The 25,927-nt window shown below is 37.4% G+C and overlaps 1 protein-coding gene across 6 annotated transcripts in view; it reads left to right on the top strand.

Annotated features, from left to right (window-relative positions):
• Positions 1-25,927, top strand: part of ATP2B1 (ATPase plasma membrane Ca2+ transporting 1) — a 129,892-nt gene that overhangs the window by 46,221 nt on the left and 57,744 nt on the right. For all 6 annotated transcript variants that reach the window (XM_036299080.1, XM_036299079.1, XM_036299081.1 and 3 more), the window contains one exon: positions 20,464-20,886. In XM_036299080.1, coding sequence (XP_036154973.1) covers positions 20,679-20,886 — 208 coding nt within the window. In that variant the 5' untranslated portion in view covers positions 20,464-20,678. The remainder of the gene's footprint in view (positions 1-20,463; positions 20,887-25,927) is intronic.

A 25,927-nucleotide genomic window follows, 5' to 3' on the forward strand; every position in this document is an offset into this window, starting at 1 on the left:
ACTTCTCTTGAATTGGAAACTGAATAGCACCTTTTCTTTTTTTCAGCCTCCTTATATTTTTGTAATGTAATATAAAGCTTTTCTCATAATGAGCTTTAGTAAATATTGATGATGAAAATTCCTGGTGTGTTAAACACAGAATCCTCAGAAATAAAATTCCCAGGGAATTTTTGTTGTGTGTGTTGAATTTTCAAATAGATGAAAACCTCAAAGAGGTCATGTACCATGCCTTCATGTACATACATGTAAAAGCAGTTAGGGTAGAGTGGTGAGGAGCAAACCACACTGTCTGTGTGTGAATCCAGCTCTGTCCTAGTAGCTTTTGTCACCTTGGACAAATTACTTAACCTGCTTCACTTTGATTTCCCAAATGTAAAATGGAGAGTAGTAATTCCAATCTCATAGGGCCATAGTGAACTAATACACCATTGAAATGTTAGTTATTATTGTTACCATCATTATCATAACCATTCAACTTTATGATAGCATAGTCCTCTCCCATTCAAAATTGGGCGGTTTTCTTTTACATTTGGCAGCAAGCCAAAAAGTTATTATTCTGCAGTGTTCGTCATCATAGGCACAATTTCAAAGAATTTGCTTTCAACTCTGTTTTATGGCCAGAAGTTTTCCACTTACCCATCCCTGTCTTCCCCCTAATATCCTATGTTTGTTTTTCATTTTCTGGCCACTTCCAGAAGGCTCTAATACTGTGGTTCTCAACCTATGGGTCGCCAGCCTGTGCGTCGCGAGCCCTTTGGGGGTCGAACGACCCTTTCACAGGGGTCACCTAAGACCATTGGAAAACACATATATAATTACATATTGTTTTTGTGATTAATCATTATGCTTTAATTATGTTCAATTTGTAACAATGAAAACACATCCTGCATATCAGATATTTACGTTATGATTCATAACAGTAGCAAAATTACAGTTATGAAGTAGCAACGAAATAATTTTATGGTTGGGGGTCACCACAACATGAGGAACTGTATTAAAGGGTCGCGGCATTAGGAAGGTTGAAAACCACTGCTCTAATAAGATACACTGTTTTGAACCCTGTGTGAGCTTAATGCCCCCCCTTTTCTTCTTACTGAATTATAAATAATAACCAAAGGTTTAAAAAGAGCCAATGTATGCTTACCTCAACTGTTATTAAATACTTATATAATTAGTAGTTCCATATATAGGTATATAGATATATATCCTCCAGAAAAATATAAGTTCTGTGGAGACCTCACTCACTGTCTCCAACATCTAGCACTCAGATATAACATGAATGAGGAAATAATGAATAATGTTTGGATACCTGGTTTTTTTTCATGCCAATGTCAGTAAGGGATTACAAATAAATGTATAGGAATGATGGTCTTCAACTCTTCTAAAACTTTGACTCATTGAGGGAGGCGCACAATTTACAGATACAGAGTAAAAAAAGCACAAACCCACCAATTTCAATGCTTGAATAAATGAGGAACTAGCTATAAGCTATTACCTGTTCTGTGCTTCCTGATTATGTTTTTAAGAGGGTGGTGACCCAGTGCTGGGCATTATACCCACTCTGGCACTGTTGTTATTTACACCATATTTGTATTACCCACATTTCTTATTTACTTCATTTAAAAGCCCCCCAGTCATGGCTGATATTTATGAGACCATTGCTAGTCTCATCAAAGAGATGGATATCCTTAAACTTTGAATTAAAATTTGCCATAATAAAGAACAAATATCAAGTAACTTGGAAAGAAATGTTGGATGATTATGAAAGACACATTATTCAAGATGTCACATTCATTCTCTTTTAATCCTCATGACAGTCTTGAGGGTTGATAGCAATACATCTAATATTTATGTGACATGATTTATGACTCTTATGTATGACAGGGTCTGACATTCGGTGTTTCAGAGAGAATAGAAAGGATGAATATGGTAAGATTGGAAAGGGAAAGGAATTTAGCTACGGATTGGTTACTGTGGAGAGAGTGAGAAATCAAGAGGTGCTTTTTTAGTTTGGTTGTTTTTTTGACTGAAATAAGGAGGAATAGAACAGTGTTTCCTAAAGTATTCTGTGAAACCCTGGTTCCAGGAGATATTAATAGGTGCCCCATGGAAAAAAAAAAAAAGAGTAGTTAAAAATAAGTTCAGGAAATGCTACATATAATATTTCCCTCTTGTAGATTTCACAAATGTGCAAGGCTATGAAAAGTCTCTGACCAAAGAAACCTGTTTACTTTGCTGACCTTTTTAGTCTAAAACTATCAACATATTGGGAGGTCTTCTCGGGAACACCAGTTTGAAAAAGGCTGGTCTAGAGGGATTTGGGGATTGGCTATAGGAATAGAGTTTGGGGGTTTGGGCTTGAGGTTCGAATGAAAAACTAAAATACCATCAAGGTTTTGGAGATGAGAGAGAAATGAGGCTTGGAAGTATAGTTTTGTAGGTAAGCTAAGTGGAAGCAAGAGACAAAACTTGGAAAAGAAAATATCAGTGCCTGGTTATAATTTTAAATCCAAGACTGTTAGATTGCATGTAGATCTTTCTGATAAAACCACACAGCTTTTCAAAACCTCAAGTGCATGCATCTTACTATACTCTAGATGATCCATAGTAGTCAGATAGTGAGAAGTACAGATAGTATTTATAAATACAAATCTAGAGCCTTAACTGTGAGTGCTGGTGAGATAAGAATAGAGGACCCCAGACTGTTTGCATGTAGAGGCAGAAAGTGTGGGGGGAAGTGGGGGGGGGGCGAGGAGTCAGGTACACAGGGAAGGAATGCTGAGAGAGAGAGAGAGAGAGAGAGAGAGAGAGAGAGAGAGAGAGAGAGAGAGAGAGAGAGAGAGAGAGAGAGAGAACGAACTAGAAATTGCACAAGGGAGGAGAATTTTACCAAATAGGCAGCCATAGGTGTTAGATAAAAAATGAATATAAGATTATTGGTCCCAACTTCTCTGTTTTAGACATGAGAAGAAGGAGACTGAGGAAGGAGATAGTGTCCTTTGCTCAGGATTAAATGTTAGCACAGCAGAGTCAGGATTAGAATCTCACCCTTTCTTTGTTACCTCTTTGTACTCTAGAGATTCCCTAAAGGAAGAGACTGCTAATGATGATGTTGAGCTGTGTCTTCTCTTGGGGGGAAGATTGGCTGTCCCCCAAAGGGCCCTCACAGGATAAGGACTGCATGCCATGGTAAAGAGTCTGAGACTTGCAGGCTCTGAAACCTAGTTCATCTGCATTCAATCGATTTTTGGGGTCAGGTTCATATTACCAAAGCTCATGAGATTGATGTAAGAATCAGAATGTTAATTTATTAATTTACAGGGGAGAGAAAACTGCCTTGGGAAACAGACTCTCAGGTCCTGGCTAGCACATTCTCTTCCCCATGGATTTGCCACATGGGAAACCACATTATAATTAGAAGGTTGCTTAGTGAGTTTGTAGGCAGAACAAGTGGTATAATATGTTTGGAATGTGTAATGGAATCAGACTTCTCTTAACCTCTCAAAGACCAATTACCTCATCTGGCATTTGGAGGTAATAATAGTACCTTGTTCTTAGGGTGTTGGGAGGATTAGGTAGAATGACCTGTGTACAGTGTATTATAAATTGCTCAGGTGTCCTAGTCTGATAATTACTCTCAGTGTTATAATTCTTCACAGTTAGGATACAAATACTACTAGAATCTCATTATAGCTTAGAATACTCTCTACCCTTAAACATTTCATGAATGAGAAAAGCCAGGTTTTTTTGGTGTGTGTTTTTCCTGTTCTACTTGTCCTTTGCCTGTGCTTTCATGGTTGACCAGCCCATTTTTTACTATTAAGTGCTTTTTTTCTCCTTTATGTTCTACATTAAGCCTATGTCAGATCTTGAGTCCTGGATTCCATTTTATTCTCTTTAGGATCCTCGTTTTGGATGCTCTGCTCAATCAGTTACAGTAGGTTGAACCATATGAAATTGCTGATATACTACTGGTTTTTATCTACAAAAATAACAGTGTCATATGGTTTAATCTAATATACTGATTTTAGAATTTAATTTCTAAAGTTTTTCTATTATGAGAGGCTAAGTCTTTTTTTTTTTAATATATTTTATTGATTTTTTACAGAGAGGAAGGGAGAGGGATAGAGAGTTAGAAACATCGATGAGAGAGAAACATCGACCAGCTGCCTCCTGCACCCCCTACTGGGGATGTGCTGGCAACCAAGGTACATGCCCTTGACTGGAATCGAACCTGGGACCTTTCAGTCCACAGGCCGACGCTCTATACACTGAGCCAAACCGGTTACGGCGAGAGGCTAAGTCTTTTGGTGAGTTCTGAAGCCTTTTCTTTAAATGCAGAGGGCTGCACTATTATACTTATTTCCCTGTGATCAGGGTCTAAGGAGGTTCTGCTTTTATATTTGTGCCTGTGTCTTTCCTGGGGCATAGCACTTTTCAACTGATGTATCGCAAGAATTTTTAAAACATGCAGTACCTGACTATTTAGTCAGGGGCACTGACCTCTTTTCCCTTAGACTTTCAAATTTAAAAAAATGACAACAGCCAACACAATAGTAGCCATCCATTGTGACTGAATAAAAATTATACCTATTTTTATTAGATTGGCAAAAATACCCACAGAACTTTAGTAATTAGTTAGGTGTGCCATGAGATGAAGAATATTTGAAAATCGCTACTGTGGTATGTCATTATTTTCTCTTCTTTTTAAATTTAGTCTCCTATTTGCTCAGGCTAGCATTGAACACTGATTATTTGTACCTCCTTGATTGATAGTTTGCATGGTGCATTTTTAAAATTAAGGTTATTAAACCAGTGTTGGCTGTTCAGCACACGGTTTACATGTGATAACCTAGATTATAGGCATTAACTTTAAAATGTTCGCAGTTTTGGTAAGGATATTGTGGGCCAGTACCAGAGTTGACAAATTCTTTCATTGCACTAGAATTTCAGTGTACTGCTGATAGGTCAAGGTCAGAACGCCTAACAATTGAAGAGAAATACTTCAGTTTTAATTTGTGTAAATAACATCCAAAGCATTTAGGAAAGAAGAAAATCTGTAGGCTACTCTGACAAATTAGCTCATTTCCCCACATTTTTTCTGCGTCTTGTCCATTTATGGTATGTGAATTCTGTGGTTATAATCATTGGATAGATTATATTTCTGTGTTTTTGCCCTGCAAATTGTGTCACAAAGAGTTCTGCAGGTTGGCCTTTAGTTTTCTTAATCATTATTTGTTAAGTCTCTAAGAATCTTCAACAGTTAGTCATCTAATTTTTTAATATGTTCTATTGATTTGAGAGAGAGAGGAAGAAGGGAGGGAGGGAGGGAGGGAGGGAGGAAGGAAGGAAGGAAGGAAGGAAGGAAGGAAGGAAGGAAGGAAGGAAGGTAGGTCCGTGCAGTTGGTTGCCTCCCATACATTTTCCGACCAGGGATGGAACCCACAATCTAGGCATGTGCCTTGACCAGGAATCAAGCCGGCAACCTTCTGTGTACAGGACAACCCTCCAACCAACTGAGTACATGGGCCAGGGAAATCACCTAATTTTACTTGTGGGGAAAAAACCCTTTTTCTCCCCCTGGGATGTCACTTCATGTTCTTTTTAAAGTAGACCAATCTAGTTTATAGATCAGCTGTTAATAAAATTCTGGATGTGTGATGCAGTCTTCTTGCTTTTTCATTCTTAAATACTATTATATGTAACGACATCACATTCAAACACTGAATTAAAGTCTTTGCTTATTTGACATATGTATTATAAACCTTGTTAATAGGCTAACTTAAGTATTATATAGTGTATGCTAAATATGATAATTTACCGGAAACTAATTAAAAATATTACTGCTAATTGTAACAATTAAGTAAGTGACTATAGCTTATTGAGTGCTTACTTTTAAGTGCCAGGTACTAAGATATTGAGATTATATTAAGAAATCTCATATATTAATTTATTTAAACCTCTCAAAAGTTATGAGGTAAATGGTGTTATTCCTATTTTACAAGTTAGGAAGCGGAAGCAGTGGAAGGTCACTCAGCTGGTATGGCAAAGTGCTGGAATGGAATCTAAGAAGTTAAGGACCTGCCACCATCATAGTTAAGGATTCGGTGGTGAGCAGGCATCCTCTTGAGTGCTGAAAGAATCTGCTTCTCTGGAATTGACAATCTCTTTTGCAGGCACCTGAGATGGGCCTTCTAAAGAATACTGTTTGTCTTTAGTGTGTTGCCATATATTCTCCAGTTCAGTTCAGTTACCCTGTATTGAGTAGTTCCTATGGGCAAGTGCTGTTGCTGTAGTAGTCACTAAGAAACCCAGGTATAGAGTAATGTGATAGTGGCTCAAACAGACTACAGAAGCCCAGAGAAGTAGAATAATTCCATGCCATGGGGTCAAAGTAGAGATGTCATTTTAACTGTTTCTTTAAGAAGAAGTTAGTAGAAAGAGAATAATAGACCAAATTTCATTAGGGAAAATGACATTAGGAGATTTATTTGATACTTGTCCAAAGAAAAAGGAGGTGGGGAGAATGAGACCAATACTGAAATAAATAGCTGGGAGGAGGGATGCGATTTGATTTCTGACACCTGTGCTGAAAGCTGTCTTGTATTGAAGACCTGCAGAGAAGAGATGCTTACAAGCTAGATGCTGCCAGTGTCTGTCACCGCCTTGAAAGTAATCCTTCCTTCTGATCACCTTCCCGATTCCTTCACTTTACTTTCTGCAGTTGCTACAAAAATATTAAACATGTTTGGTCTCTCTCCAGTGATGATACAAATCACTTATTCCTTTTATAAGATGATTTAAGTCATCTGTATGAAAATATCAGAAAGAATTGAGAAGAGCTTTTGAAAACTGCATGTTCCCTCCCTCTCAGTACTATATTAATGTAAAGTTTTCTTTCTTTTTTTTTCTTTTTCTTTTCTTTTTTTTTTAATGTGTGTGCCTGTTTTATTTTGGTTTTCTGTTAGGGGAGTTTGAGGATTTTCAATGCATTAAGATTTTACAATTTAAACTTTACTCTTACCCATTTTTTAGTCTAGTGAACAGTTGAGCAATCCCTTAGACTCTGTAAGAGCCGTAAAAGGCACACAATTGTAGCTACTGCCCTCAGGAAGCTGAAGTTGCATTTGAGGATAGAACACAACCTTTTACTAGTAAGAAAGCCTCTAGAGGTAAAAATAGATGTTTCCTGTGCTACGTCCCTGTTCTCCTTTGCTCAAGTATATCAAACAAGCAGTCACACCTCCTTGTTTTCAGGCCCTTCCCACCAGTGCCCCCTCCACTTCAGCTTAGGTGTATTCTAGACAGTGAAGCCTTTCTCAGAGCCACATACCCGTTTAACACTTCATCCTTTGTTCACTAACCTTTGGTGATGCTCTCTATAATGCTTAATTGTATTTGCTTGTGTACTTGTCTTTCTCCCTCATTGAAGAAAGAGCCTTGGACCTAAGGCTTACTCATATATGTTTGGGATTGATAGGAATTTCAGAGAGGAACAACAGGTTTGGGAGGGACAATGATACATTTAGAATTGAGTTTGCTGTGCTGCAAGATATTCCAATGGAGATGTCTGTTAAGAGTGGAAAAAATGGGCCTGGAGCTTGATCAAGGCATTAGATGTAGGTCAGACGTGGTATGAGCTGCCAGGAGAGAGGTTGTAGGGAAGAGAGTGATAACCTCATTTAGGGTGTGGAAAGATTTAAAAAGCCAAGGAATGTGGGCTGATAAGGATTGGTTAGAGACCTGTGAGAACTAAGTAAAGTGATATAAGGGTAAGAGGGAAGAGTACTGTCAAATGACCCAAAGTGTATATAGGAGGAGGAGGACTGAGAAGCTTGAGATTATTGATCCACCAGAGAGACAACTCAGGAGTGTGAGAATGGATCCACCTGGCTAGGGGTCAAGGTGAGAGTGGACTGTCAGAAAGAAGCATTGAAGGTAGACATTTTTAAGAGGTGTAGGAAAAGGCAGCAGAAAGGGATAACTACTTACTTTAGTTAACACAATCCAGGAGAGGTTTGTTATTTGGGGTAGAATATATCTGAATATTGCTTAAGTGAAGTAAAGAAGCCAGTATGAAGTGGTGGTGGTAACTTGCAATGGCAATCAAGGAAATTAGGTCTTTAGTTAGACTTGAGTAGCCTACATAAAGATGAGAGTGATTTAGGAAACTTGGAATAGAAAGAGGAGCACGCTAGTAAGTTAGAGATGTGTTGGTGGATTGTTTATGACTAAGAAAAATAAATTTCTAATGGAACTAAGAACCCACTTTTAAACATTTTAATCAACATTGCTCAGCCAGATGTTATGTCTATTCAGGGGTAGCTAATTAGCCAGATGGACACAGTAGGAGGATGAAAGAGCAAGTGAGACATAAGAGCAAAACTGAAGTTGCTGACCATTGGGAAGTTAGCTTTTTTAAGGAGGCAAGTATTATCAGAAGGGATCTTGACTACCTTTGAACCTAGAGGTCAGAATCTATATATATAAAAGCCCAGCGACCGAACGGTGGAAAGACTGGAACAACTGGTCACTATGACACTCACTGCAGCGGCCAACTGGCCCAATCCAGGCCTCGATCAGCCCTCCCCCTGGCTGGCCCTGCCCCCAATCAGCCCCCTCCCCCCGCCCCAACACCCTGATTGGGGTCCGGCTGGCCAACCGCCTGCGGCCCCTCCCCCCTGCCGGCCAGCCCCCCCAAAGGCCCCGATAGGCCTTGATCGTAGGCCAGGCCAAGGGACCCAACCTGTGCACGAATTCATGCACCAGGCCTCTAGTATATGTGTAAGTGAAGAGAAACAGAGAGATAAGGTGTACCAGAGAGGAAATGTTGAAAAAAGAACAATTTCAAGTGATGACTTTTAATGTATGGCTCTATTCTTGAATAGCAGTCACAGTACAAATCAAAATCTTGGAATGAAAGTCAGGAACTATGAAACCAGAATGTTTGAAGGATCATCAGCATGATGGGATGGAGTGGTTACGCCTCAACACATCCCCTAATGTCCATTGTTTGCACTTTGTTGAGTTAACTATAAATAGAATTCTTGCCTCAATATTCTCTTGAAGTGTAGCTTACCTTATATTCAGCCAGACCCTTTAAATGTGTTGCAAAAGTGAGTATTGATTTACTGAGCTTTAGTAACCACAGCTGGAAATAACAAATGATGATCAACTATCAAACTATATAAATAAAGAAAAAGGAGATAGAGAAGTGGAAAGTGTCTTCTGCTCATAGTTCTGTATTAGTTCATTTAACTATTGAATATATAATACTTGAAATCTAGAATTTTTCATTAAGAAAACAGAAAGCTCATGGTAGATTTACAGGTAAAGAGTTATGTCTCCCTAAATATTGCCAACTTTATTTTTTTGTGAGCTCATTCAGTGACATAATGAGCATCCTGTTTCCTTAAGCATTTAAGTGTAGGTTCTTGTGAACTGACAGGATAGAAGCTCTTCAGAACTGAGTAGGCTGATACAGCAGCTGGTGTGACACTCAAGTGTTCATACTGCCTTCTAGCTCCTGAACAGAAGGGGGGAAAAACAACACTTTTAATTTAGAAATCTCTTGACTATAGCTGACATTCTCAAAACCAATGAGGCTGGAAAATTATAGAACATTTAGTTCGCATATTTAACTGAAGATATAATACGCGCTCTCTCTCTCTCTCTTTTTTTTTTTAATCCTCACCCAAGGATATTTTTTCATTGATTTTTAGAGAGAGGGAAAGACAGACAGAAATATCGATGTGAGAGAAACACATCGATTGGTTGCCTCCTACACGTGCCCTGACCAGGGCCCAGGCTCGGGAATGTGCCCGTGACTGGAATCAAAACTGGGACCCTTTTGTCTGCTGTCCGAGGCTCTATCCACTGAATATGTTCTTGTATTTGGTGGTAAGCTGCCCAGGATAAGATTAGTTTTCTTTATTTTTGAGCTTTTTAAAGGCTTTTCTTTTACTGGGAAACTATTATTATTAGGATAAAAGTTTTTAAAATGTCTAAATAGAATAATAGAATAGGAGGAAAACAGAGGGTAGTTTAATTTGGGGGAGAGCAGAAGGTGGGTATCTAAAATACAATTTTCAGTTAAATGTGTTAAAATTGAATACTTTCAGTCATTAAAAAATCACTTTCCATATGTTCAAAATGTAGCCATATATGAGCCTCCACATTTCTTTCTTTAAATGAAGGAAATTATTTGCAGTATTTATATAATATAAGGTTTTAAGTAAAAATACATTAATGTATTTGATACTAAACATCAAAATAATTTAAAGTAACATCTCAGAATATTTTTAGAATATGATCTGCTTTTAATTATTTCTGCAAATTAGGGACAGCAAAGTAACCATGAGTAATTTGCTAATGTTGTTGCCAGGAAATTTTGGATTAAGGTGATAATCCAACAGTTTGTTCCTTAGTCAGAATTCAGGGCACACTTTTTATCTACAGCCGTGTGTCTCCAGACCAGTAGCCTCAGCACCACCATCACTTGTGAAGTTGTTAGAAATCTAAATGAGTGTACCCTACCCCAGATCTGTTGAACTGAAACTCTGGGGGTGGGGCCGAACAATTTGTTTTTGAGGAGCTTCTTCTGGTGATTCCAATGCAAGCTGAAGTTGGAGCACCACTGATCTGTATAATATGTAGAATTCATACACAAATGGTTTTTAGTTATCCAATATGTGCCTCAACACTTTAAATTTGTCCTGGTTGTGGTAAATTAAGAGAGATTGTGTTTTTTGACTCTGTAAGTACAACCTTGCAAAGTTAGGATAACTTTTCAAGAGTTACAGGTGACATCATATTTGAAATAAGATGATTCTGACTTGACCATAAAGAAAGAATGTCTATAGTGAACGTCAAGGTATCTGTGTTTGGGATCATTCACATTAAAATTTTATCACATACTCTGCCTAATAAAGTACTTTGTTGGCATAAACAAATAATCTGTGCTGGAAATGACAGTTAATCAAAAGCAAGAGTAATTGTCTTACAACCCCAGGGAGCAGGATGAATCACCAATTTCTAGAACCTGTTCTGCTTTGGGCTGGCATATTCCTTTATAAACTCAAGGGGAATAGGAGCTGTGTGTGGGCCTACGTCAAGGAAACCAGGTGGTTTTATTCACACTTTCACTATGCCAGACTGCTGTAGCGTGGTTTCATCGTTTTAATTAAATTGTGAAATTCTAAAATATGAGAGAATCAGGAAAAAAATGAATAAACCTTGTAAAGGGACATGCAGATAAGTTTTTACTATCATCTGTAACCTGATCTCATGCTTGCTGACTAAAAACAGATGAAAACAGAAAACAGTTGTGATCACGATTACAGTGCCACCCAACCCCTCCCTCTGACTCCCTTGACAATTATTCAAGAAGAGGAACAAGCAGTGGAAAATGAGAACAGCCAGAGATGACAGTGTGCTGGGAACAAGAGTCAAGCATCAGAGAAATTAAGGCAACAGAACATTTCAAGAGTGAGGGAGTGGTTAGCTGTAACAAAGGTTGCCTGTAGGTCAGATAAGAGGGACTAAATGTGTCCATTAGATACAGGACCAGGAGGAGTCATTGGTCACCTTGAAGACTAGTTTCAGAGCAGCGTAGTAGAAGCTAAGCTGAAATGTGTTGATCTGTGAGTTGGAGATAAAGTAGAAATAGCAAATTTCAGAGTGGAGGATAACTGCCTTAACTGGGTAAGATTTTTATTTATTATTTAGACCTAATTGCTCACTTTATCATCATTGATCTGGTACCATTTTAATTTAGCATGGACAAACCTAACAAATTATCTCTCAAGTAAATGTATCATTTCCTCCAGTGTTTTTAAAACTCAGCCTTGTTACTTTGTATAGCCTCAAGATCTAGGACCCTGGTTAAAAACCATTGTCATGTAGCAGTCATTGTATAATTCACTTGAAAATCGGAAATACCTTTTAACTTCTTTTGTCTAAAGGAATTTAAAGGAGAGTTAAGTTTATGTATCTTGCACACTAAAGTGGTTTGAAAACTCTTTGAATGCTATGACTTTCTCTTAACTCAGTACATGCCTAGCATATTATTTTAAATATAGGGTTATGAGGTTTGGTTTTGCTCAGCTGTTTGGATTGTCATTGTAACTTGTCTTTCAAAAACCTGGTTTTTGGCTTAAGATTTAAACAGAAACATTTCTATTTAATAAACATTAAACCTGCTATATTCCAGAAAGTGCTGAGGGTTAAAAATAAATGGTTCAAATCTTGCCTTGAGATCACAGTTCATTGAAGACGGAGGTAACAAATCATTGCAGCTGTGTGATAAAAGCTATACCATTTTCATCTCATGACACACATAAACTAATTACTACCATTTTGCCACACACTAAAAAATATATTTTTGGCCAATCGGACCCAAAAAGTAGGTATGATTTTGATTCATTCGCACTGGACTGCTATTGTTGTGTTGGCTATTGCCATTTTTTAAAATTTGACAATGTAAGGGAGGAAAGGTCAGTGCCCCTGACTAAAGAGTCGGGTTTTTCGTGGTTTAAAAATTGTTGAGGCACACTGGGTGAAAATCGATACAATAGAAGAACAAATTGGTGCCTCCACTAATCTACTTGTTTCCCACCCTGAGAGATTTGCTGACATGGTCATCTAAATTTATTACTGGCAGCAGCTGTAACTTGCCCTTCAAAGTATTTTATTTAGTGTCTGCCTTTGGGAGAGTCTAGTAGGTGAAAAAGGGAATTGAGGGGAGTGGGACTAATTTTAGTCCACATACAGCGAATAGCACTCATGATCCTTGGAGACTAATCAGGCATTGTAGACAGTGCTTATTTTCCTGCTTTATCGGTTCTATAAAATAAATCCTGTTTGGTGACTTTAATCTTGTTTTATATGTATTATTCTTTACTCGATTAATTATGCACTGTGTACTATATGCTTTTCTTAAAGCCCCACTTAAAAAGTGAAAGATGTGAGGTCTGAGTAATATTAAAATTGAATTATTCATTGGTTCTTTGGAGTGTTTTAATAAAATAATTTGAATATAATAAAACTTTGTAAAAAAAAAAAAAAGTCCCTGCCATTCATTGATATACATTATATTAGAAATACATTAGATCAGTCTGCTCTTTCTGCCATTAGAGTCAGATAGTACACTCCAGTACTCATATTTAGTGGCTTATAGTACATTTTATTAAAAATTATTTTAATGTTCAAAGATTTTTAAATTATAGGGTGTGAAACCGGATATAAGGTTTGTTTGTTTTTTTGTCTTTTAATCTCCAGAAAGTCACTATATTAGAACATTGAAATATTGCAGGATCTCTTGCTAGTGTGTGGAAGTCAAAGGTGGAAAAGGCATGATTTTGCTTTAAATAAGCTTTCAATATAATGGGCCTAAGTCTTGGCTTAGTTATGTAATAGTTGTACTGTCCAACCCCCCAAAGGGGTATTTAAGGTGATGAGTTTCAGTTGTCCACACTGTTACTGCTAGCATCTAGTTGGGCTAGGTGAGCTGAATTTCTTAACTTATGAGATAGTGCTTTCTGTCAATAGCAGCCACAGTGAAACAGCTATAAAGACTAGTTACCTTCTTCTCACAACTGCTTGTCTACAAAGGAAGTTGAATTAATTTGTTGTTGTTGTTAATCCTCACCCGAGGATATTTTTTTCCATTGATTTTTTAGAAAGTGGAAGGGAGGGAGAGGGAGAGAGAGAGAGGAAGGAAGGGAGTGAGGCAGGTACAGAAACACCAATGTGAGAGAGACACATCGATTGGTTGCCTCCTGTACTCTGCCCCAACCCAGCTGGGGAAGAACCTGCAACCCAGGTACTTGCCTGGATCAGTAATCGAACCCATGATGACTCTTTGGTGCTCTGGCTGATGCTCTATCACTGAGCAACACTGGCCAGGGTGGAAGTTGAATTGATTTTTATGTTGAAAGAAACTAATAAAATGGAGATTTCTTGAGTGTTCTTTTTTAAAATGCTGCAGTCAAGAAACTATTTTTTAGCAATTTGTCCATCAAATCATACATCTAACAGCTAGGGTGTTGGTATTTATTTGAAGTCCAATGCCAGTTATTTCCCTGATTGTAAGCCCCCTTAAAACCTATCCACTGTTAGGATTTATCCCATGATTTAAATGTTCATCTTTTGCTCTTCTTTTTAATGATTTGTGAGTATTTAATGCTTGCTTTCTTTTATTACAAGCATCTGTATTCTTTTTGGAAGCAGATGATTATGAGTGGTTTTAATGGCTATAACATGAGCAATTGCATGTGATCTCCAATATCCCTTTTAGCTGTTAAATTCTTTGATTCTTTCTTTTGTAACCTTTTTTTTTTTTAACAGAATGATGGATTTTTAAAAACTTATTTATGTTTAATATTTTATTTTGATTTAGAAACTTAATATATATACACTGAGTGGCCAGATTATTATGACCACCTGATGTTTGTTGGCAAATTAGCCGTACACTGCGTTGTATGGGATATGAAAACCGAAGGCCTGTTTGAACACTTTTGCTGTCTGCAGTTACCAAGATAAAACGTCTCCAATTTGCACAGGAACACAAGGATTGGACAGTCAAGCATTGGAAAAAAGACACGTGGTCCGATGAATCACGTTTCCAGTTGCATCATGCAGATGGCAGAGTGAGAATTTGGTGGAAACAGCATGAAAGCATGAACCCCACATGCATGAGTACAACCCTTCAAGCTCGTGGGGGCAATGTTATGGTTTAGGGCATGTTTTCCTGGCATGATTTGGGCCCTTTAATTCGTGTGGAACAACGTCTGAATAGCACAACATACCTAAGTATCATTGCTGATCAAGTTCATCCTATCATGTTGATGACGTATCCCAATGGAGATGGCTTCTTCCAACAAGACAATGCGCCATGCCACGGTGCTCATATTGTGCAGGAGTGGTTTCAAGAACATGAGGGAGACTTTACCTTGCTTAGGTGGCCCCCACAATCACCAGATCTCAATCCAATTAAGCATTTGTTAAAAGAGCCATCAGGCAGCTGGTTCCACAACCATCAACTCTCACAGAACTGGACAGTGCTATTCATCAGGCATGGTGTCAGATTCCTCGCATCACCTTTCAACATCTCATGGAGTCAATGCCAAGAAGAATCGCCGCAGTATTGAAGGCAAAAGGTGGCCCAACGAATTACTGATGGGGTGGTCATAATAATCTGGCCACTCATAATAATATACATATATATCACGTTTAAAGGCTGTTAAATCGCATTGTTTACCCATATCTTCAGAAAAAAAATCACTTCTGTCATGGTAAACAACCTGCTTCCCTATTTATAATGGTCTGGCCCTCTAGCAACTTCACAAAATTATAGCTAATTTGCCTATAAATGTCAGGTGGTCATAATAATCTGACCACTCAGTGTGTGTGTGTGTGTGTGTATTGATTTCAGAGAGGAAGGATGGGGGGGAGAGAGAGAGAGAGAGAAACATCAATGATGAGAAAATCATTGGTCAGCTGACACCTCCTGCACGCCCCACACTGGGGATCGAGCCTGCAACCTAGGGATGTGCCCTGACCAGGAATCGAACATTGATTTCCTGGTTCTTCAGGTTGACGCTCAACTATTGAGCCACTCCGGCTGGGCTTGATTTAGAAACTTTTAAACAATTATTCTTCTAAGTGAATGAAAAAAGCTGTCTTTAGAGAATTTTTTAAAAATATATTTTTATTGATTTCAGAGAGGAAGGGAGAGGGAGAGAGAGATAGAAACATCAATGATGAGAGAGAATCATTGATTGGCTGCCTCCTGCACGCCCCTAACTGGGGATTGAGCCCGCAACCCAGGCATATACCCTTGACTGGAATCAAACCCTCAACCCTTCAGTCCGTAGGCCAATGCTCTATCCACTGAGCCAAGCCGGCTAGGGCTAGAGGATTTTTTAAAAAACACACCCGGATCTATAATTTGTGTTCCTATGAAACCAGCCATGGATTAAGAAATTTTGTAAATACCAATTTAAAAAATTTTACTGAAAAAAAAATAAAATAAAAAATAAAGTAAAAAAAATAAAAAATTTTACTGAAACATGTCATAATAGATCTAGTAAATAGAAAATTGGCTTAACACTTAAATAAAAATCCAAGACTTTTTATTGAGCTGTTTCTGTTTGCATGTCGTAAAAGAACTGTTTGAATTTTCTTGGGAAAGAATATATGAAATCATTAAACAAAGGAAAGCAAAAAAGATAGTGTAGCTTACAAGTAAAAGGCCAAACTTTTTTGTTGTCCTTAGCATTTTTGTCAGTCCACTACTTAGGTGAATGGAAGAATGAAGAGTAGGTAGAGAGGAAAATAGAGGATGGAAGAGGCTATAGACAATCTAGAAATATTTCGACTACACCCTGTTATATAATTGGTAGATAATTTGTAATTTAAATAGCCACTTTTGGAAAGTGGCTCATTTGCATTTGGTGCCTTTTCTGGACTTCCCATTTTTAAAAATATATTTTATTGATTTTTTAACAGAGAGGAAGGGAGAGGGATAGAGAGTTAGAAACACTGATGAGAAAAACATCCATCAGCTGCCTCCTGCACACCCCACACTGGGGATGTGCCTGTAATGGAGGTACATACCCTTGACCGGAATCGAACCTGGGACTCTTCAGTCCACAGGCCGAAGCTCTATCCACTGAGCCAAACCAGTTAGGGCATCCCTTTCTTTAAACAGTGGTAATCATGTACTTATTAAAGCTCTATGGGTTGGAAAGTGATAGAAAACCCATCTCTAAATAGGACAAAGTACTGAAAAGATCAGGGATAGGACAGACTTTAGGCATTGATTTTCCAAGGGCTCAAGTGAACCAGCACTGATAGGCACATTTCTGCCCTTTCATCCCCTGTAGCTCCTCCCGTTGCAGAGGCCTTTTGCTTCTCAGATTTAACTTCGGTAAGAAGAAACAAGTCTCCCCTAGAGTCACAGCAGAGCTCTCGTTGCCACTTAATGGCCCTGTAGTCACATCCTCATTTTTGAACCAGGAGATGTCTGGATATAGGAGAGCTGGGAATGGCAGATCTCTAAACAAGAAATGGGGCTACTGCTGAAAAATGGGGGAGGGAGGATAATGCTGAGGTGGCAAATAACTACTTATAATGTCTATTAAATTCTGATTTTATTATATAAATGGGAACATTCGGCATTATTTGACTGTTTTTTGACCAACAAAAACTTCCATTTCAACCTAATAAATGTGAAGACTTAAAGTGGAGACAGTATAGTGGAAGGGGCATACATAGCTTTTGAGGTATAAATAGAGATTCAGATCCTAGCTCTATTAAGTATTAGCTCTATTATGTTGAGAAATTTATCCTTATTGTTGAGAAAGTTAAAGGCACCCAATAAATAACACCCTTTTCTCCTGCTTGAATTCTGTCAAGAGAAAAGATGAAGATTGACACATGGGAATAAAAAGATTAGTTTTATTACTGACTAAAGCTGAAATGAAGGACTTCGTTTTTGTGTGACAACAGTGAGGCTCTAATATTGAACCCAGATCTAAACAGTTATTCATCCCCAACCCAGGCACTTGGAACAATAGGTTTTTAAATCTCCCCTTAATAACTCAGACCAGAATGCATGAGTCCTGCAGACATCTGGTTCCCAAAAGGAGGCTGAGAGAGAAAGAAGTTACATATGTCAAGTTGCTCTTTGAAAATCTCTAGGTAGGCAGCTCATGTTACCGCAGTGGTAATTGGTGGAGTCCCAGGCTAGAAAATGTTGAGGAAATTTCCTCTTTGTGGAAACCAGAGGAGTGATTACATACATGCCCTCAACACACAAATTTATGAATCTTAATTATTTTATCTCTAAATAAATAATAAGTTTAATGTAGGGTTGGTGTGATGTTCAGATGCCAACAAATTTTGGGTGTAAAAACTCAGGGAGATTATCAAATAACCACCCTCTCCAGTTTTTGAAATTGGGTTATTATAATAATTGATGTGTGAGTAGGAGGAAACCCATTTTGCCTAGGAGATAAGTAAAATTGGTAATAATTGGGCAAGGATAAGGGCTTATGAAATGGGAGGAAGCAGCCAATGAAAGAAAATGTCTTACAGAATCCATAACTATTATATGCTTGCAAATTAAACCCAAGGCAGGCAAAGTGTTTCATCAGCCATCCTCATCCACCTGGTATGAATTCAAAGTTTTTAGCCCAATCTCCAGTCCAGCGGTTTTCACAGTGTGCTTCCTGGACTAATAGTGTCTGTATCACCTGAGAATTTGTTAGAAATGCAAATTATGGAGCCTGTCCTAATCCTTCTGAAACTAAAACTCTGGAGGTGTGGGGCCCAGCGATCTGTATTTTGATAAGCTCTCTAGGTGACTTCGATGGATACCATGATTTGCAAATATCCCCATAACAACAGATGAAAATTAATTGCATTTACCAGTAATATTTTCTAGTTCCTAATGAGATGTATTTAATGGGATGTGAGGTTGAGTAGGTTAAAATAGGCATGAGCAATAGGACTGTATTTTCATCCTATGGGTTGATGTCTATTTAAAAAACAAAATGTAAAGCAGAATGCAAAAGGAATTGCATATAGAAGATATTAGAAGGAGAGAGAACCTGAGGGATAATGATTATAATTTGTGTAGAGGGACAGAAGAGGGACAAAGGAAGGGTTAACCAAGCTCAGTGACTAACTGAATCTGGAGTGGATTGAATCAAATATGATTTAAAATCTCAACCCTAGGTAATTAGGATAATGGTGGGAGGGACTCGCTAATGTGTGAATAAAGTGAATTGTTGTTGGGCATGTTAACTTTTAAGTGATTGTTTAAAGAACACAGATGGAGAGAGAAGGGTTGAGAGCTCATCTTTAAGTTGTATAAAGTAAGAGGAGAACTTGAAAGTGTTTTGAAGACAATTAATGCATCCATTCTTTCCTCAAATGTTGAATGTCTGCCATGTGCCTGGCACAGTTCTAGGTTCTCAGGATAAAGTAATAACAGACAAACCCTGCCTTCAGAGCTAAGACTTTAGATGTAAGAAGAAAACAAAACAAAACAAAAAACAACTGCAACAATAAATAAAAAAGATAATTTCAGATAATACTAAGGGCCAACAAAGAAAGTAACAGTAAAGAGTGACTAAGGAATTGAGACTTTCTTTAGATGCTTGGTCAAAGGAAGACTGGAGGTAGTTCCATATGACAAAAATCATGGTGGGAGACAATTTTAGGAAGCCAAAAGATGGTGGTGTCACAGATTGGCCAAGGAGAATTGCAGGAAAGCATATTAGAGGGTTCATTGTGCTTTTTGCCCTTTCAGGGCAAATTTTGGAGAGAGAGGTCTGTGTATTGGTAAGAAAATGGACTTAGAGATATCCCAGCTTATCCATTTCAGGCATTTGTTAGCTGTGCGGAAATTCCTCTTTCTTTGAAGCTCACTCTTCTTAAAAGAGTAATGAGTAATAAAACCTGGTGGGATTAAATTGTGATCATTAAAATAAGAGTGAATTTAAAACAACTAGCAATTGTGCTTTGAATGTATTACTTGATGATAACTGTTAATAACAGTACTACTGAATGAAACAGCAGTCACGTGAAATGCAGTTGTATTTAGTCATGTGATACACAGTGTTATTTAGAAGTTATACTTTGATCTTTTAGCATGCCAAGTATTTTAAAGGCATGAGATTACAGCTAAAAATAATTTTATCCTAATATATAAAAAGCCAGGGGTGGTCACCATCGAAACAACCGGACAGATGACTGAACAGCAGGCTGCGTGGGGCGACCAGGCTGGCAGGTGGAGCAGTGAGTTACGACCAAATGACTGAACAGCAGCCTGCGTGGGGCGAACAGGCTGGCGGAGGGGACAGTGAGGGATGACCAAATTACCGAACAGCAGGCTGTGTGGGGTGACCAGGCCAGCAGGGGGGCCAGTGAGAGGCAACCAGGCTGGCGGGGGGTGGGCCAGTTGGGGGTGACCAGACCAACAGGGGAGGAAGTTGGGGGCAATCAGGCTAGCCGGGGGGGGGGGGGGGCACTGAGGGACAACCAGGCTGGCAGCGGGGGCAGTGAAGGACGACCAAACAACCGAACAGGCTGTGTGGGGCAACCAGGCCGGGGGGTGGGGGGGGGCAGTGAGGGACAACCAGGCCAGCGGTGTGTGGGGGGGACAGTTGGAGGTGACTAGGCTGGCAGGGGGGGCAGTTAGGGGCAACCAGGAAGGCAGGCAGGTGAGCGGTTAGGAGCCAGCGGTCCAGGATTGTGAGAGGGATGTCCCCCGAGGGGTCCCAGATGGGAGAGGGTGAAGGCTAGGCTGAGGAGAAACCGCCCCCCCGCATGAATTTCATGCACTGGGCCTCTAGTAATTAAATGATAGACTTTTGATTAGCTTACCTGATGACATTTGCTTACATGCACAATATTCTGAGATGGATTTTAGTAACTTGTATTTTCTTCTTACAGATGTGTACATCTCATGATTGATGTGAAGAAACTAGTCATGGGCCAAAGGTCAAGATACTTCTCTGGGAAATGCTGATGCTGCTTTACAAAGTCATACAATGAGTGTTTGGTTTAAGAACGATTTTCATATTTAAAAGATTTCCATCTTGGAAATATATCAAGTGAAAATTAAAATCTTTTGGGAAACATTTTCCTTCTAAAAAATTATACTTGTAATGGGCGACATGGCAAACAATTCTGTTTTATATAGTGGAGTTAAAAACTCTTTGAAGGAAGCTAATCATGATGGAGACTTTGGAATTACGCTCGCAGAGCTGCGGGTTCTCATGGATCTCAGGTCTACCGATGCTTTACGAAAAATACAGGAAAGCTATGGAGATGTCTATGGAATTTGCACCAGGTTGAAAACATCTCCCAATGAAGGTGAGTTTTAGTGCATTTGATTTTAGTTCTTTGTCTGGAGAGTACTGTTTACTTGGCTCATAAATGAACATGTTTATATTGTCTTGGCTTTTGTAATGCTTATACCATAATTTCAGTGACATTAAAGGTAGGTTAACTGTTAGATTGGTGCATTTAAATAATTTTAAATCAAGAAATAATGTAAATTAATATATTTTTGGTTGACTGGAGGAAATATTTTGTACTGCTGTACAGACTATTGTTGCTTGTGTATGACAGCTAGATTGTCTATCTCCTTGAGCTAATATATGGAACCAGGCTCGGTAAACCCTCAGGGCATTCAGTAGAAATAAGCCCTGCTCACTATTCTCATTTTGCCAGATGACCTAAAGTAATTGTCACTGCTAATACCTGGCCGAGTTTGTTTTTAACCTAAACTTGAATAATTAGTTCAGATGGTATTAAAGCAAATGGAGAGTACATGGTAATTTTTGACAGGGCAGGTGTTTCCTTTGATTAAAAATATTAAACATATTAAACAATCTTGGAAATATGTTTCATTTCTCTATGCTCACAGAAGCCTTTGGTTTCATTAATTTTGACTTATAGTAAGTTTCTTTAGGGAAATCAAAAAAGGAAAAATCATGATTTCCATTACAAGTATAATTTTTTAGAAGGAAAATGTTTCCCAGAAGATTTTAATTTTCACTTGATACATTTCCAAGATGGAAATCTTTTAATCTTGAAGACAGTATTATGGTCTTTGAAATGGTTTGAGGAGGATGGTGTTCTATACATTGATCATGTTGAACATAAAATTAATGTCAGGTAGTTTCAAGTTGCAAAAGATGGGGGAGAATACATGAAGATGAATGTTTGGGGGTGACTATATTTTAGTAAGGATGGGAAATTATTAGTGCTTAAACTTAAAGTATATTAGTATATATTTTATTGCAAGCCAATTCTAGAGAAATTATGCAGAAGTCTTTTTCTTAATATTTTCTTCCTAAAACATCTTATGCCATGCTACTACTTGTGATAAAATTTAAATTAATAGCAAAAAGTTATTTCTAAAATTGTTAAAGAATATTAAAATTATTTTTTTAATGTTTATATAATTTATGTGAATTTCTCATTGTTTCAGTGGTGGGTAGTTACTTTGATTTCTCTGAGGTAGCATAATCTTGAGGAAGATAGTATCAGTATTCACACATATCCTAAAAAGACTTTCTGCATCACTTGGAGTATGTTCTTTTTTCTGCAAGACCAGTTAACTTCCAGATTTTCTGAATCTTATCCTCAAGACAGAACCACTAGAAACATGAACTCTTCTTAGTTATTTCTTCAATATACTGTAGCATCTTAAGGTAGCTGGGATTCTTGTTGTTCATATAAATTCAGAGTATCAAGAACAGAACCATAGATATTAACAGATAGTAATTTGACAAAATTTGGAATTCATTATGCAAATCTATTTTGAAATGTTAGCTAACTTTAGATCACCTTAGAGATTTGCACATTAATACACTATTTTTATTCATTAAGTCAACCATATATACTTTAATTACATTTAATCTAAAACCTAATTGTTGGATGTTTCATAATCACCAAATTAATAGGAGGCATTAGCAGTTTTAAAAAGCCCTCAATATATGTTCACAAAAATGATAATCGAAAATCAGTTTCAAATCTGTATTTAACTGCTTTTCCCCCAAGCATGTCTGTATTCCTCTGCTATTAATTAAAATCCTGTCTTCTAATAACTAACTACTCTTCCATGATGTGTTCTCAGACATGATTTTCATTAGTTTGCACTCGAGTTTCTTTTGTGCTATTATTTTTTTGCAGTGCTCCTTACATCGATTTTGATGTAATTAGTGAAGTTTATTAAGTTAACTGAAAATGTTGCATCTAGTACATTTTTTAAATTTGGGGAGGGGGTGGTTTAGTACCCCTTTGACAACATTTTGGAAGCTGCAAATAATCTCTGGATATTACCACTTAACCCTCAAAATTTCGTGTGCATTGTTACTGCTGTATGCTCTTAAATAAATGTGTGCAATATTTTTTCTTCTTTCATTCTTAGAAAATTCTTGCTCATCTTCCTAGTATTGTGAATTTAATATTTGTTAAAGTTTGTGTGAACTGTTGTCTTCACTGCTTATATATAGTTTGTCCATTTAAATATTATTTAGAGAATATGAAAAAGGCCATTTCATGCATTACATTTGTATTTACATTTGTAAGAATTAGAACAGCAGCAGTCTTGACAAGAGTATTATTTCCAAAGTAATAGTTTTAGTTTAATTTGGAAATATTTCACTCAGAAAGCTAATGAACATTTCATCACTGATCAACTAAGCAAATGGTAATAAATGAATCATCAGGGATAATCTGCTAGAAGTTTATCTATCCAAGGAAATGGTCTAGTCTAGACACAGGTACTAGAAAAAAATAAAACAATTTTTCGAAGTACATGAATTTTGATTAGGTAAAACTAAAGTTTACTTTTCCCTTTAGTTCTTTCATTCATTAATTTGTTTCTTGACATATTCTTTCATCAAATCTGGGTTGTTAATTGTCATATATTTTATATATCTCTAAAAAAATTTAGTGTTAGCAGTTTTAATTGTAAGATAATTTAAGAGTATAATTAAATTACATCCTAATTTCAGAGGTATTAATAAATTGTAAGAATATGTGCATCTCAGAATTGCTGGAATATTGTATTTATAAGGTATGTTATGTGGCAGGTACTTTTTTTAGGCTCTGAGCACACATTCATTAATAAAACAAAAATTCCCATCTTATTTTTGCATGGGGGAAACAAAATCACAAGACAACTAACTGAAATGTGCAGTGTGATAGTGACATGTACTTTAGAGAAAAATGAGTGGAGAAGGAAAATCAGATATATTGAGGTTGTCAGTATTAGATTGCTAGAAAGTCTGGAAGAGCAACTTAAGACATTTCTTAAAAACCATAACAAAAATGACATATAACACATAACGCTTTTTGTGCCAGATTGGTTGTTAGCACTTACAAATATTAACTCATTTTTTTCAGCCAGAGAACCCACAACACCAAAAGGTTACATGACTTTATCTAAAGTCTCACGTTTCATACGACCAGAGCAGGGATTCAAGCTACAGGGAGCATGCTTTTAACTGTTCTGGTGTACTTTCTGTTATAAAAGTTCAGCTCATACACCTTACGAAAGAGTTAAGAATATTGAGAAAGAGGTACCTGTGTTCTTTCCTCTCAACAAGTATCTTCTTTCTCATATTTTTTAAATATGATTTTATTGATTTCAGAGAGAGGAAAGGAGAGATAGAAACATCAATGATGAGAGAGAATCATTGATCAGCTGCCTCCTTCACGCCCCCTACTAGGGATCAAGCCCACAACCTGGGCATGTGCCCTAACCAGGAATCGAACGATGATCTCCTGGTTCATGGGTCAATACTCAACCACTGAGCTACACTGTCCGGGCTCAGCAAGTACTTTCTGGCGGCAGGAATCACATGATGGAAAAAAATAAGTTTCTGTTTATCAGTCAGTCTTTAAAATACAGACGCCCTATTCAGGAAGTTGTATTTGTGTGCTCCGTCATTTGGCATGCTATTTGTTGCTCGTTTTCTAGGAGAGTAGTCCTTTAACTTGATTTGATTTGAAGCCTACTGAATGCATCCTGAACAGTAGGAAATGTTTTGAACCAGATGTGATTTTCAAATTAAAAACTTCGCAGTGGTTCTGATTAGCCATCTTTATTCTTAAAAGAATTAGAACTATACATTTCAAGGTTCACAGGAATTGAGACTTGTAACTTCATATTTTTAGTTTTTTCTATGAGAGTAAGCACCTATTTTGTCCTCAGAATCCAAGGGTGTACTTTTATGCCAAAATAACTTGCTAATAACATCCTAAATGCATGAAGTTACCATTACAGTTTTTGTTTTGTCTCCTTATTGTTTTCTGACATTACTTTCTTATTCCTATTCTAAATCATATTTCTTGATCCTTTTAATTTTACACTAGCTTTTGGTATCTTTTCCATTTTAATGTGTTCCTGTTATCCATATTATATTTTATATTGAATGATAGACTAGACTCTCAAATGATAAGATTTCTAGAATGCATATCTCTGGCCCTGGTATCATTTCATCATTCAGTTGTACTGCAATAAACAAAGGGTAAAAATGAATTTATAAAAATTCAAGACAGGTACTTAGTAGAATTCTGTAAGAGGCATGGCTTCATGGATTTGTGAAGAGCAAAAAAGCAAATGAGACACTAAGCTTTTAAAATGGTAGCTGCTAAAATTAGGTAGAAGAGAAAAAAGCAAAGGAAATAAGAAAAGGAAACAGTGGTAGAAAGAAACAGAGGTATGTGGTAGGAAGCAGAGTAGTGTCAACAGCAGTTGTCCCTTGCTGACTAATGTTTCCATAATGTTTCAAATGGTGGTTTATATTTGCACTCATAGAAGTTAGGCTGTTAGTATTGGTGTTTGACCACATCTTCATGTTGTAATACAATAAAACTAACATTCATCCGTGAAAATCTATTGGAATTCTCAAAAAAATCATCCCTTTGCCCAGAATAAGTCATTATTGACCTATTGGCTGCTACAAGAATGCTCTGATGTCTGTACTTGGTTATACAGATTGGCACAGCCTTGCAGGCATTCAGCAAGCATTTGCATGGCTCTGGTATGCCAGCCATGGTGCTTTCATATGTGTATAGAGTTACTAACAAGGGTTTTTATGTTGATGATTCTGCATGACCTTGTCCTAGAAATTTATTGCTGCTATAATAGAAATAGAGAATTATACATTTAATACCTGCTCTGGTCACTAGTTTTCATTGCTTATGAATCTCTTCAAGATAGTTATAACACTGACTACTCCTCTAACTTTGTAGTATACATATTATTTTATAAAATTGTACCTGAAGAGTCTGAAACAGCATAGTTTTAGGGGTTTTTTAAAATTTTGTTTTCTAAGTATAATGGACCGATTTCCTTCTCAAAATATTCTGTTCTGGCTTTCATAGCATTATATTC

The sequence above is a fragment of the Myotis myotis genome, unplaced genomic scaffold (genome assembly GCF_014108235.1).
Source record: "Myotis myotis isolate mMyoMyo1 unplaced genomic scaffold, mMyoMyo1.p scaffold_m19_p_3, whole genome shotgun sequence".
In the NCBI taxonomy this organism is placed as follows: Eukaryota; Metazoa; Chordata; class Mammalia; order Chiroptera; family Vespertilionidae; genus Myotis; species Myotis myotis.